The following is a 13,880-nucleotide window of genomic DNA, read 5'->3' on the forward strand; positions in this document are numbered from 1 at the left end:
TGGCAATATACTATTATATTATATTATTATATACTAGGTTTTAATAATAATAATAATAGTAATAATAATAATAATAATGAGTATATATTTGCATGTACATACTGAGAAGCTGATCATTTCACAAATCAAAAACTCCATCAGTTTCAATGTGGAGCCTCACCAACTCTGCTCAACTGATGATGTCATCTTGTTAGAGGTCCACAGAATCCACACAGCCCTCACCCACCTTGATAGCAGGAACTCTTACAGTATTATCTTGTCTGCTCTTACTGGATTTCACCTACGCCTTCAATACCATCATCTCACATCTTGGTCTGAGGCCTTCATTGGAGAACTGGCTCCTTCCTGGACTTCCTGACCAACAGATCATAGACTAGGGGTCACCAATGTGGTAGCCCCCAGGCGTGTTCCAAAAATAGTTCAGTTCAGAACTGCCTCCACTCTATTTTTGAAACACCACAACTACATAGTTATCTACTTCTTTACCAGAGAGATCCTGGAACATTTGTTGCATTGTGTTGTTGCCATTTGATGATAACTTGTCAAATATTTTGAGTAAGTAGAGTTTTACCAGCTTGTTAATGTTGCTTATAACATGTGTATCCATTCATACTGTATAATACAGGAATACTTATATTTATTCTTTATTACATTACAGAGCCACATTTTTTGGGGTTATTGGAAGGTAAAAGTTTTCTATATATAGCTTGTTTTTAATTGGACATCCATCAGCTAAAAAGCATTACTGTACAGTAAAACCAACCTACTAATTGTGGATTAGAACTACAACTGCTCCCATGATCCTCTAGCTCTGACGTATTCACTTAGGCTCTGCTGCCTAGCAACAAACATTAGCGAGTTAGCAACGCCACCTAGCCACTCTCGTGCCCTACGTAGCTAGGTCCCAGCAGCCTCGGTTTGCGGGTGGGTGGTGATGGAAGAATTTTCATCTAGGCAAATGGCACTAATATTAATCTTACATCGACGTTGACCTGGCTGCATTTACTGTTAGGAGGCTTCGCAGTAGTGTATTTGCAGTAGTTATTCGCAAGACGACATTATCAGGAGGGGCAGTTTTTTTCTTCTTTTTTTCTTTTTTCCTGCTGCTGAAACGGATAGCAGGAGACCAAACCATTTTGGCGTAAAGAGACACTTTCTTATCAAGACAGTTCATCTGATGTTGTTCAATAATTCCAGGTAAGTGGTGCGTCTTATTTTGGTGTGGCTCTCTTTACTTGTCATCCCGTTGGCCAGCAGGACTACGCAAGCAGCGTTCGAGCCCTTATGGAGTAGAAGAGGTGAAGCTACAGGCGTGTGAGCGCACAACGACAGGCAAGAGTGGAGTGTGGACGCAGCTCACGTCAATTGATCGACGATCCTCTCGTGTTTGGCATTAATGGGACGTTATCTTGGGGCCTGGGTGAGATAATGATTGTCAGAGGTGTGGTGGTGAAGCTGAACAGATGCCATCTTCTAACAATTGGACATGGCACTTTTTATACCACAATCAAAAATCCTTATCTGATGTTTTATCTAGCTATCACGATTCCACAAGCAAATGTCTTATGGAGTGTTTTCGATAAGAATCTTTCTTTCTTTCTTTTTTCTTTCTTTCTTTGTTTCTTTTTTTCTTTCTTTCTTTCTCGATGCCAGTACGAGTACTTTATTGAGTAGTCTTTAAATTGCATGAACTTAATGACAGTTTTCTCATTTCGAATTTGTTGTGGGTGATTGTAAAATGGCCAAAATGGGTCGTGAGCGCTGATACCTTGAAATAAGGCCTGGCAAAAGCCATATACCAATCAATATCTTGTACTTGCCAATCCCTATTTCACGCTAATTAAATACGAGAGCTGTACTGTATTTAAAAAAAGAAAGAAAAAAAAGTGCCTTTGCAGAGATCATCATTCTTTTGCATTGCATCATACTCTATTTGTAATATTTTCACACTCGCTATTAACTAAACCACTATTTCCCAATATTTTTTGAGCCAATGCACACACTTGACATTACAAAACATGGAGTCAAGTCACATTAAATCTAGTGTAAGAGCGGGTAATTGTTGTGCCTGTCACTATACACTCTGTCACTGGCAAGGATAAGTGAATAACCAATGCATCATTTGTAGTAAAATAAATAATTTTTGAACCTTTTATGTCAATGAGCTAAATGATCCCCAGTATTAGAAAAAGTTCAATACTACTGCACATTACAGCTTCAATAGTATTTTTTTCCCTCCTAATTCTCAGACAGTGCTAGTGTGGTTGATGTACATGGGGGTGTCAGTTGAGGTTAAGCGATAGAAATGTGGTTTAGTATTAAACATTCAAATTTCATGAGCATGAACATGATCACAGCTACATTATTCTGATTTTCAAATGCAAATTCATTGACCTACTTCATTACTGATTTACACACAAGGCTACATAGTAGACGTGATCATTAATAAGTAGTCATGTGGTGACATACCATGAGGTCAAAAAGTATCTGAACAATGTCATAGTTTTTTATTATGAAGATTAAGCCCCATCCATTAATTGTAGGGGACTTAATCTTAATGGTAGTGTAGTGTGGAGCCCAAGGACATTATCTGAGTTTCCTCCGCAGAGATGTGATGCCAGGCCAGCTATTTGTGGCCCTTGCTGCCTTCACTTGTGTATGTGAACATTAAGAATGTTATTATTTTTAGGCATAAAAATATGTTTTTTTATTTTGTAGTACCTCCCCCATTTTTATAGCATTAAGCCGACATGTGAAATTTAGCATTTCCAGAGTATTTTTTTCTCCTCTTGATGTTGTTAAAGTAGCACTAAGGAACGTTTCAACCTCAATAAAAAATATTTTCATAACTCTTCTGATGAAACATACACTTAAAACTGGTTGAATGGTACATTTGCCATGGCCTGAGGGTGTCTGTATCATTTTTACTGGCACTAAACAACTGGTAGGAACACTGTGACACAAAAAAACTACAAATGTGCTGACTGCTTTATGGCATACGTCACTTCCCCCTTTACCCATTCGTTAAAAAAGACGGAAGTCAATTTAAATGTTGTGAGCTAAAAAAATGGCGCAATGTGCTTGTCCTCATGAGAAATGTGGTCTTTCTTGTGGTATAACGTTACCGACTTTGTCCAAATGGTGGTGCCATAATCAACGTAAATTGGAAGTTTCTTAGTGTTGCTTTAAAGGGGTTTGCTGTCATTATTATATCTTTGTTTTCCGCAGACTTCCAAGCCTTTTGATGTTATTGATTTTAGATACATCAAAATTATGAACTTTCCCCACATGGTGACATACTAGAATCAGTGCGTTCAAAGTTATCGACAGGGGCTTTTCCACCGCCAGAACTTTTGGAGAACTTTTCAATTTACCTTGGTAAAATTCATTTATTTACACAAACAACAATTTCCGGGGTTATTAAATTCCCCAGGGGGCATTCGATACTATCTCAGCAGCAGGGTCTCGCTGAGCCAGGCTGGAACTTTGAGGGGGCGGGCTGCACTGACTAAGGCTGATTGGTTGGTCAAATTTGTGTGTGTGTTGTTTTTACATCGGCTGGGCTCATCAAACTCATAACGTCATCAAACTAATTTGAATAAATTACCAAGAACTGTAAGACGCTGTGGAAACACAATTACAAATTCCCTGCGGAAATTTTACAACCAAGAACTCCCTTTACCCAGAACTCAAAGATCCTGGGCTTGTTGGTAGAAAAGCAGCTTCAAATTAGAATCTAAATAGAAATGTTGTGTTTGTCCTTAGATTAGAATATTTTTCTGCTCGTGAGTGGAAATCCTGACAGGCTGTTGGACACGCTGGCCATGTTGTCAGTGGCCACTGGGAACAGCTTTCCCTCAATATGTTGTTTAGAGTTACACCCAGCAGCCGCGTGCCTGTCGCAGACCAAGTTGCCCGCGCAGTCTGCAGCCCGCAGTGGCAATGGCAGGATAAACACATCAGACAGCTTCTACAAACAAGCCCACTGTAGAATTTCGAGCCATTCCAAGCAGGCTCCCTCTGAACTCTCATTCCTTTATAGCTATTTTATATAGCTAATTTCCCAAAATCTGGGAGATTAAATTAGCAGTATGTTTGAAACATTGGATTGTCCACTTTTGTTTTACACTGCCCTGTATGTGTTGGGATTGGAGGAGTCATTATTGAAATTATATATCATAATTATATTTAGCAATATGGCGATATTAACTCATTCACTGCCATTGACGCCTATAAACGTCAAAAATTCATTTGAACTATTTCTATTAGTTTAACATTGTTTTTCCACTTTTGTTAATGAAAGTGAAAACCTAGACATTTTTTTAATAATCTTTTTTTTTTTTTACCAAAAGATGACTAACAGGGGCGTCAGGTGATTAAAAATTTTAATTGTAGTTAATCACACGACTTCAATAGTTAACTCACGATTAATCACAAATTTTATATCTGTTCTAGGTTTTCATACTCTTGTTAACAAAAGTGGGAAAAAAATAAATAAATTAAAAAGCTAATATGAATAGTTCAAATGAATTTTTGACGTCTATAGCCGTCAATGGCAGTAAATGAGTTAAACATGAGGATTGTGAGGTCAAAAGCATGAAATGCTCAACTTGGGATTTGTTTATTTCCTTACAACAGCCCCTCTCTCTTGAAAAACAGATTTAACTCTCAGTACAGTCAGTTTATTCAAACATGTCTATTTTATGCTTTCAGGGCTTTTATGTGTATGTGTCCTATTGGTGAATAAGTGCTCCGTCGACGTCAAAGTGACAGGAGCAGCTGGGGTGGCGCAAGCATGCTGGAAGAGGACATGGAAGTGGCCATCAAGGTGGTCGTGGTGGGCAACGGTGCTGTGGGAAAGTCCAGCATGATCCAGCGCTACTGCAAGGGCGTCTTCACCAAGGACTACAAAAAGACCATCGGGGTGGACTTCCTCGAAAGGCAAATCATGTGGGTGATGAGAGAACGCGATGCAGGCTGATGCCACGGTGACTCATTTCATTGTCTGCCTCGTTGGTTTTAGCGTGAACGACGAAGATGTCCGTCTTATGTTGTGGGACACGGCAGGGCAGGAGGAGTTTGACGCCATCACAAAGGCGTACTATCGTGGTAAGAGACTAACATTCAAACAGGTTATTTAATATAAATTTCATAGCATGGTCAATATTCGATATTGGCACACAAACTAGCAGTGTTGTAGCAATGATGACATTCACTCACTGGCCACATAATTAGGTACATTCGTTTGAATGAGCTGTATCATAAACTTGCAAAAAAATGCTTTTGATGGTATTAGGTAAGGATCGATGGATTAATATCATGAAGTTTGTTGATAAGTGTAATTCAAAACAAAGCTAATCTTTTTTTCTCTTTTTTCAAGCAATACTTAGGTTAGCAATGCAAGTTGTGAAAATAATTGTCCTGGATGTCACTCAAAAAAAAAAAAGTTATTTTATGGATTATATATTTTAAAAATGTATCAGCCGATTAATTGGTTATCTGTATTCTACCAAAAATCAGCATTAAAAAAATCCATATTGGTAATTATCCGGAAAAACTATTATCGTATATATCGTATAATATATTAACGTTCCCCCTCAATGAAATTCCTTACAGATAATTTCATTTCGACAAAATTGTAAAGCAGGTTTCCCTAATGAAGGATCCAGTGGGTGTTAAATTCCATCCACAAAGCAAATCTCCTGTGACAGTGTTCCGACAATATGCAGGTGTTGAGATTAAATTATGTATGGAACTCGGCGGTGTGTTTACCTTTACAGGCGCCCAAGCGTGCGTGCTGGTCTTCTCTACCACGGACAGAGATTCTTTTCTGGCCATTGACAATTGGAAGGAGAAGATTGAAGCAGAGGTGGGAGATATCCCCACAGTTCTTGTACAGAATAAAATTGACCTCCTGGAAGAAACCGTAATTAAAAAGTAAGTTGGTTCTTACGTATGCCAACAGTAACACTCGTAAATATAAATAAATAATGTTGAACTGAATTCTTATTCAATTATGTTCTTTATTTTAATTAGAATTAAAAAAATTAATTGAAATGTTAATTAAAAAAAAAAAATACTATTTTTTAAATTTAATTTCATTTGTATTGCAGCGAAGAAGCGGAGGGTTTGGCCAAGAGACTTAAATTGAGATTTTACAGAGCTTCGGTAAAAGAAGACTTGAATGTCACGGAGGGTAAGTGGTGCCTTGAGATGTCTGAATTAGAAGGTCTTTGAGAGAGAGAGAGAGAGAGAGAGAGAGAGATACTTATTAAAATGCACATTAGAAATATTTTTAAAGCTTAAAAGAAGTACACTCATTCTGTGTTTTTTTTTTTTGTATTGATTATTTTGTTTTCAGTGTTTAAATTCTTAGCTGAGAAGTATCTTCATCAACTCAAACAGCAAACAGCAGAGGAGACAGAGGCAGTGCACTCAACAAGCAATAAAATAGGTAAGAAACATTACGGTCAGGGCCTGTATGTGTTATTTTTGTTTAAGATTTTTTGTTTTGTTTGTCGTTCACACGCTGTTTTCCACGCAGGAGTTTTTAATACCACAAGTAGTAATCTGAGCAACCAGAGCTCCAGCAACGGCAGAGAAGTCATCACACTGCGACCAAACAAACAAAGGACCAAGAAGAGTAAAAACCCGTTCGGCAGCTGCAGCCTCCTCTAGATGAGCAGCAGTTTTTTTTTTTTTTTTGTGTGCTGACCATCCACCGGTAGCCTGAGATAGAAACCAAAGTGCAAAGCCTGGGAATCACCTCGTTACACTAACCTCATGTTTAAACTCTTTATTAAGATTTTCCGCCCACATTGATGGATGAATTTCATCAACCATACATTTGTACTTATTTCAAGATTTGTTTTCCCATACAATCCCCTCAATTTTACTCCAATACTTCCTACAGATTTCAGCCGCACATCTTTGTATGTATTATAGAGGACAAGCTGAGTCTCTTAACACTCTAACTAGGTTACCATTTGATTTATCTGTAATAAATTCAGCGGCCGGTCAAGTGTATTTTTATACAAATTACAAAAGTGTTACGTGATATGTTGAAGTATTCACAGCTTCCTGGTTCTTAACAGACCAGAGGAGATTTTTGAATGTAACCTTCAAATACAGTAATCTATCTTGCTAACGTATAACCAAAAATGAATATTATGTGTGTACTTTGTCCACTCATAAATGTTTAATCAAATTTGAGCCCACCCACCGCACTTGAGTTCCTCAAGTTGCACTCAGCTCTAGGACGTTGTTGTTTTTAATTGCTAAATATTACCTTTTTTAGTGCTTTTTCAGTGTGTATTATTTAGGGATCTCTAGTGGTGAACTAATAGAATGCAACGTTTTGATGCACGTGCACTACGGTGCCTCAGACAGACCACATTTTGTAAGCCTACCATAAATGACTAGCAATTATTATTTGGAGTGAGCGAGCGAATAACCCGGCGAGCAAGAACTGGTTGGCGCAGCTAACAAGAGCGTCTAGTTGGAGATGCTAGCAAAAGCTAGCCAGAGCAAAGCATAGGGAAAACAAGCTGCGGGAGCCCGAATCACAGGATTCAGTGACTACCACCTGTAGGCCCCAGCTGTGGAAGGTAAGCGGCGGTCGACACATTGGGTCCACCACTAGCAGCAACTACCCACCAGAGGCTAACTACGTTTGCAATGTTTTTCTCCGTAGCACAAAGATGGCGGCCAAACATGTCAGCCTCCTCTAAGCAGGGTTAGGAGTGTTTTTAAATGGAGTCCGTTACAAGTTACCTGCTAAAAAAATTTAGTTAGTAAGGAATCCAAGTGCCATAATATTAAAGTAATGTAACTTGATTACTTTGGATTACTCCAATACCGAGTATGCTCATGAAGACATAAAAATAAATATCACCACAAAATAATATTCTATACAATGTTCCCCTGCTATTTGCGGGTGATAGGGACCCGGGCACAATCCTTGTGTAATTAAAAAGCATGTAGGCTATACATTGATTAATTGGTTGATTTATTGATTGATTGATTGAAGGCCATATGCTGTTTTCGAACTGTCACTGAAAGCAACCACACCTCACTAGATAGATAGAGTGATTGATCCAATGAGGATGACGATGCATGACATCAACTGCAAAATTAACATTTATCCCAGTCACAAGTTTAGCCGTGTATATATTGTGTATGAGGTTTAAAAAGTGAATTGGTGGGAGGAAGATTTGTTTGGAAAGAGTAACTCACATTATGGTTGTAGGCTAGCAGGCTAGCTAGCAAGAAGCTACAGCACGTAGCATGCCGCTGGACTCTCAGCTCAAACTTTTGCTCTGAGTAAGTTCCAGTGAATACCGGTCGCCATTTCCTCCTCCCGTCGTGAAGCTTTTTCAAACTGCCCGCGTGTGGAGGACACGACTAGTCAGTTCGTCCCCACCTCCCGACATGTAGGCTACAGCTACAGTAGAAATAGTCCCTCTCGCGCATGCGCTCTCTCGCTCTCTCTCTCATCGTAGAAATTGTAATCCCTCAAGGTAATCCACATTTTTTATAAATGTACCTGTAATCTGATTACATGTTTTTCCCTGTAATTGTAACGGAATACAGTTACTTTTTTTTTTTTGTAATCTGATTATGTAACAGCGGTACATGCATTCCGTTACTCCCCAAGCCTGCCTGTAAAGTGTGGCGCGACCTATGTAGCGATTAATAGACCTATAATTATCTAGATTTTTTAAATGTCCTTTTTTTGCCTAATACTTTTTTTTAATGAATGATTAGTTCACCACTAGATGGCACTAAATAATTCACATTGTCACTTTAAGTAATGCATTTTATTGTGAGTCAATATTGTCTAGTTTGCTGAGCAGACTTCAAGCACATTTAGCATGCTTGGGGCGTGCTGGACTATCCAACTAAAATTCAAAACCTGTGCTAAACTATTTAAAAACTAAAACTGTTGTTTTATCTCTCGCTGGTCTAACAAGCACAAAAGTAACACAAGGTGTTGTAGAAAAGTTAAATATTGTAATGTGAAATCATCTCTAAACTCCTTCTTAATTGTATTTATATATTACATTGGCGAATTACACATGCTTGCATGTTGTTTTTCTCTTTTGGAAGTGATTCTCGCATGCATCATCGAGCATTGAAATATTACTGCTGATTTACACATTGGACATGTGCTATTGAAAGAAAAGTGGGGTACTTGTGTTACATGCAAAAGCCTTCAGTGACAAATCAGTGAATGTTCCATTTTGGTTTCAAAGCCACAATGCCTTAATCATGTTTACATTGTCGTCCATTGACCTCAAGGAAACATCATTATTTTAGACCCCTAAAATGGCCTGCACATCACATTTGTACATCATTAAATCTTTACTTTGCCTTTTTGTTTTTAACCAAATGGACTTCACACACTTTATCAGTAAATTGGCAGAATTTGAATATTCAAGAACCGGGAATTAAAATGAATCATAGTTATGTGCTGTCACTCAGGTGTTGTATGAATGTATGTGTTGCTGACGTCTTCTTCTTTTTTAAACAATTACGTTTTCACATTTAAAGGGGAACTAACCCCAAAAAGATGTTTTTTGTTTGTTTGTTTTTTTACATGTTCTATTCAGCCCTGCTAGTCTAAACGCGGTATACTGATTACAACAGTATTGCATTTGTGGAATTATTGAGTAGCAAAATCCACCTGTTTATATACATCTCAGGGCAGCCATTTTGCCATTTGCTATCAACTTGCTCAGGGCACATGTAACGACCAATAAGGGCTCAGCTTGCAAATGTAACATGACCAAACTCAGGTGAGCGGCTGCGTCTTGGTTGTTCCCTGGGTCTCTTGGGGGGTGCTGCGTTGTGTGGCTCTCCCTGGTGTCCGGGGCGGCGCCGCCCCGCCGCGGTCCGTCGCTCCGGGCCCAGCGACGCGGTTCGGGGTCTGTGGGCCGTCGGGGTGCCCCGTGGTTCCCTCTCCCCTCCCCCTTGCTGCCTCTCCCTCCTCGCCTCTCCCCGCCCGTCCTCCGCCTCCCTGTCCCTTCTCCCTCGTCACCCTTCCTCTTCCTCTCCCCCTCTCTCTGCAGCCCTGTCGCTGCCCCTTCTTGTCGTCTCCTTCCCCCTCCCCTGTCCGCCTTCCTCCCCCTCCCCTGGGCCGGGGGCTCCATCCGCGGCCCGGGTCTCGGGGCTGCGGGGGCCGGGCGGGTGGGTGGCTTGGTGTTGTGCCCGCCCCGCTCCGGTGGACCTCCTGGCACCTCGGGCGGGCCCCAGTATCCGGGGGGTGAGCCCTATCGCCCCGCCGGGCTGGTCCCATATGCCCACCGGGGTCCCGGTGGGGTGGGTGGGGGTTTGGTGGGCAGGTGCACCTCCTGCCCTCGCCCGGTTGGGGGGGGCGCTGGTCGCTCCTCTTAACTCACTGCACTAGTTTTGCACAATACTTTGTTTATAGACATATAGGGCACATAACACACTTTGGCGGGGTGGGGTAAGGTGGGGACATCGTCTTCGCCCTACAGCTCCCCTCCAATTTTAATGCACCTCACAACTGGGGGGTGCCATCGGTTGGGGCAGACCGCAGTATAGAGCAGTGCTGTGATCTCCTGTCCGTGTCCCCGCCGCAACACCACCACCCTATTTATTTTTTTAATGCACCACATACACTCACTGACATGACTGGGAGGCAGGTGGATCGGAGCGTGGGGATATAATTTCCCTCTGCTCCGGCTCACCTGCTCCCAATTTTAATGCACCATACACACACACTTGTATATACACTGGGTGGGATCATATTCAAGATGTAGGGGTAGAGTTCACCAGTCGGCGAACTCAGTAACAGGGTTAGCTTTCACTGAGAACGCTGGAGTGACGACCGGGGCCTTTTCCCGCTGGGCCTGGGGTTCGGGGGTGCCGCCTGTCCCCCGGTGCCCCCATCTCCCCTTCTGCACCCGGGGTTCCGTCCCTCCACGCGGCGGGAGGTGGGATGGGCGCCGGTGCCCTCTCCAATCCGCTGTCCGGCACCGATGCCTGGGTGCGTGGGGTCCCTGGGATCTGGGGGTGGGGGGGGGGGGGCTGGGTTTGGGGCGGCTGGGGCTGTAAACAATGCCCCGTCCTGCGTTGTTGGCCGTGTTGGGGTGGGGGGCGCTCCTGCTCCTGGGTTTGCCCTCCGGCCGGTGGCCCAGGGGTTGTCCCTTGGCGCTGCCGTGGCCTGGGGGGGCCCTAAGGTGTTACGCTTGCTCTGTGCTGGCAGGGGTCGACGGCTCCCCTCTTTGGTGGATATTTTCATGCATGCCAGATCAACCACACCAGCATCTATCGAATCTCACACACAATCTGCTTCTTCCTCTGATCATTGAATCGGTGGAGGCTGGTGTCTGTGGATCTCACTCTGCTTCGTCTGTCTTCCTTTCCTCAGTCTCTCCTTTGGTCTCTTGAGGTCTCCCTGATTTGTTGGAATTTGGATGTTTCTGGGGTTGGTGAAGGGCTCTGGTTGGTGGTGTCTGGTCAAAATAAAAATTTATGAAAAAATATATATATTTTAGAAAAAACAGGTGAGCCGTGATTGGTTGTTACCTGAACTCATAGTAACTGTGATGTCGTCTTCAGTCGACAAGCAACTGGCAAAATACCAAAATGGATAAAAACGGGTAGATTGTTTTGCTGCTTAATTCATATTCCTTAAACACAATACTAATCAGAATGCTGTGTTTAGATAGGGGAGCATAGAACATAATAATAAAGAAAATCTGGGGGTTGAATTCCCCTTTTTAAGAAAAAAAAGTTTGTTCTTATTGTTGCATTTTAAGTTCTAACAAATGTAACCTGAATTGTCCCACGCAGTTGTGCTCCAGCTGTCATGGTGTCATAGGGAGAAGTGAAATAAATGCATCTATTCTTTACTTTGTTCTCAGGCTTGCTTTTTTTATGTCAGTCAATAAAACTAACCATTAAATTAAAATCTGACAGCAATACTTAATAGGCGAACATACGAGTGCTGGAACATGATGACTTTTATGTTTCCCCCCAAAAAATTTTATTTACTTGTGCACACAAAAACAGCTTCATGGAAACAAATCCTCAGCTTAATGTGACGTGTATCGTCTTCATGCATTGAGGTAGCGCAGTTAAACCTCAAAATTGTGATTAACTGTCAAAACATTACATGCTGGTGTCGAGGTGGTTATGGCCCCATGGTACACTACAAAATGTATGCATCCCATATCAGGGTTTGCTTAAGACAGTGAAGGACACTTTAGGTTTTGGTGACAATTCCTATTGAGTGCCGTTGGTTTTTGGCTCCTCTAATTTCTGGTGATCCATGATCTTTATATTCTTCTCGGCATTTCCAACGTTCTTCAGCAGCATCTCCAGCCTTCTCTTGATCTTCTTCTGGTCCTCCAGAGCACAGCTGATCACGATGGCCTGGAATTTTTGGTCGATGGGCACGGGCGCGTCGGTCACACAGGCCGAGTGCAAGGCGAGGAGCCGCTGCCTCGAGTCGGCCATGTCGACCAGCAGCTTCTTCACGATTTCGTCGATGATGGATGTGGCCTTAAGCAGGGACTCTTCTTGCTGGCTGTTCCTGATGGTGCCCACGTTGATCTCCACCGACAACGTGCGGCCCAGTAGTTGGTCTGCAGTCAAAGTTAACTCTTCTTTCTCTCCTGAAAAAAAAGAATCATGTTGTAGAATTGACATTAAGAGGTAGAATCATTGTCTAGGAATCCCTGTTGTTATTTTGAGACATTTAAATGCATTTTTTTTTTTTGGGGGGGGGGGGGGGGCTTTAAGTTCCATGTAGGTAGAACTTGGAAGGCACAAAACATTTTTGTCTGCTAATTTTATTTTTATTTTTTTACTTAACACCCACACTGAAGTCCAGAATAATCTCATTTGTACACAATATGAAAATATAATACAAACTCACAGCTGAAGGAAGAAAAAAAACACATGTCAAACACATGACAAGTCATTGTGCGCTCACCGGCACTGATGTTGTGCATTTCTTGACTGTTCTGTAAGGATTGGATCATTTCCAGGATGCACTCCCTTTCTTGCTCCATGGCCGAGGCTGTTTCGCGAAGCGCCTCCACCCTGTCACACGCGCACATTTGAAAACAGATGAATCAGCACCACGTAAAAAAGCACACACTTTGACAAGCTAACAATAATTGACATTTAGTAAAACGAGCATATTTGCTTCAAAACATTTCCGCGGCCAACGTACCATCCGTAGTCCACTAGTTACCTTATCTCCAGTTGATCCAAATTCGCCAGAAGTTGTCCGGCCCGGTCCGCCATGGACATTGTTCTGTTGAACTTGCCGGATGACACATCGTTGAGTTTCGCTTGTATTTTGGCTTGAGCCATCGTGGTGGGTGGCCGAGTGTGCAAAATATTCTAAATCTGTTACAATGTAAAGATCCACAAGAAGTTTTCCGAGTATAGTGGGATTCGTCCGACCAGCACGCTGTTGTGTCCGCTGTCCAGTCCAACTGACTGCCCGGGGGAACATTGCCAAACATGGGTATGACTTCCTCCGCTCGAACTCGCCGAAGTTTCCCGAATAGTTCCGGCCGGGAAACCGCCAAGGGTCAGTGATTTTAGTACAGTATTTTATTTATATTATTTACTATTACTGTACTAATAATATTACTAACACCACCATTATAATACTAAGAATAGATTATTTACTATTACTGTAATAATAATATTACTAACACCACCATTATAATACTAAGAATAGATGATAAAATAAATGATTACAACTAATTTCAGTAATAGATCAGAGGTAGAAATTCCATGAGATGCATTCACCAACATTTACAACCTAAATTCAAAATTTGCTCTCATAAACTGTATTAATTCATTCGTCTTTGCTCTTTATAGCATTTTCTCTG

The 13,880-nt window shown here is 41.7% G+C and overlaps 2 protein-coding genes across 6 annotated transcripts; one reads left to right on the plus strand and one right to left on the minus strand.

Moving 5' to 3' along the window:
- The first annotated feature begins 868 nt into the window (after positions 1 to 868).
- Positions 869 to 8,788, plus strand: rab23 (RAB23, member RAS oncogene family). 5 transcript variants are annotated; one of them, XM_077582866.1, is made up of 8 exons: positions 869 to 1,197; positions 1,255 to 1,420; positions 4,714 to 4,950; positions 5,024 to 5,109; positions 5,781 to 5,937; positions 6,114 to 6,196; positions 6,362 to 6,454; positions 6,545 to 8,788. In XM_077582866.1, exons 3-8 carry the CDS (start codon positions 4,796 to 4,798, stop codon positions 6,676 to 6,678), a joined length of 708 nt encoding a protein of 235 aa, XP_077438992.1. In that variant the 5' UTR covers positions 869 to 1,197; positions 1,255 to 1,420; positions 4,714 to 4,795; the 3' UTR covers positions 6,679 to 8,788. The 5 variants fall into 5 exon arrangements, with proteins under 5 accessions (XP_077438992.1, XP_077438993.1, XP_077438990.1 ...); XM_077582867.1 differs by having other exon boundaries at positions 1,255 to 1,332; XM_077582864.1 differs by having other exon boundaries at positions 1,258 to 1,420.
- Positions 8,789 to 11,985: 3,197 nt separating this feature from the next.
- Positions 11,986 to 13,499, minus strand: bag2 (BCL2 associated athanogene 2). Its single transcript, XM_077582475.1, has 3 exons — positions 13,229 to 13,499; positions 12,965 to 13,074; positions 11,986 to 12,644 (listed from the first exon to the last, which is right to left on the minus strand). The coding sequence occupies exons 1-3, from the start codon at positions 13,348 to 13,350 to the stop codon at positions 12,253 to 12,255; spliced, it is 624 nt and encodes a 207-aa protein (XP_077438601.1). The 5' UTR covers positions 13,351 to 13,499; the 3' UTR covers positions 11,986 to 12,252.
- Between the last annotated feature and the right edge of the window lie 381 nt (positions 13,500 to 13,880).

The sequence above is a fragment of the Vanacampus margaritifer genome, chromosome 12 (genome assembly GCF_051991255.1).
Source record: "Vanacampus margaritifer isolate UIUO_Vmar chromosome 12, RoL_Vmar_1.0, whole genome shotgun sequence".
In the NCBI taxonomy this organism is placed as follows: Eukaryota; Metazoa; Chordata; class Actinopteri; order Syngnathiformes; family Syngnathidae; genus Vanacampus; species Vanacampus margaritifer.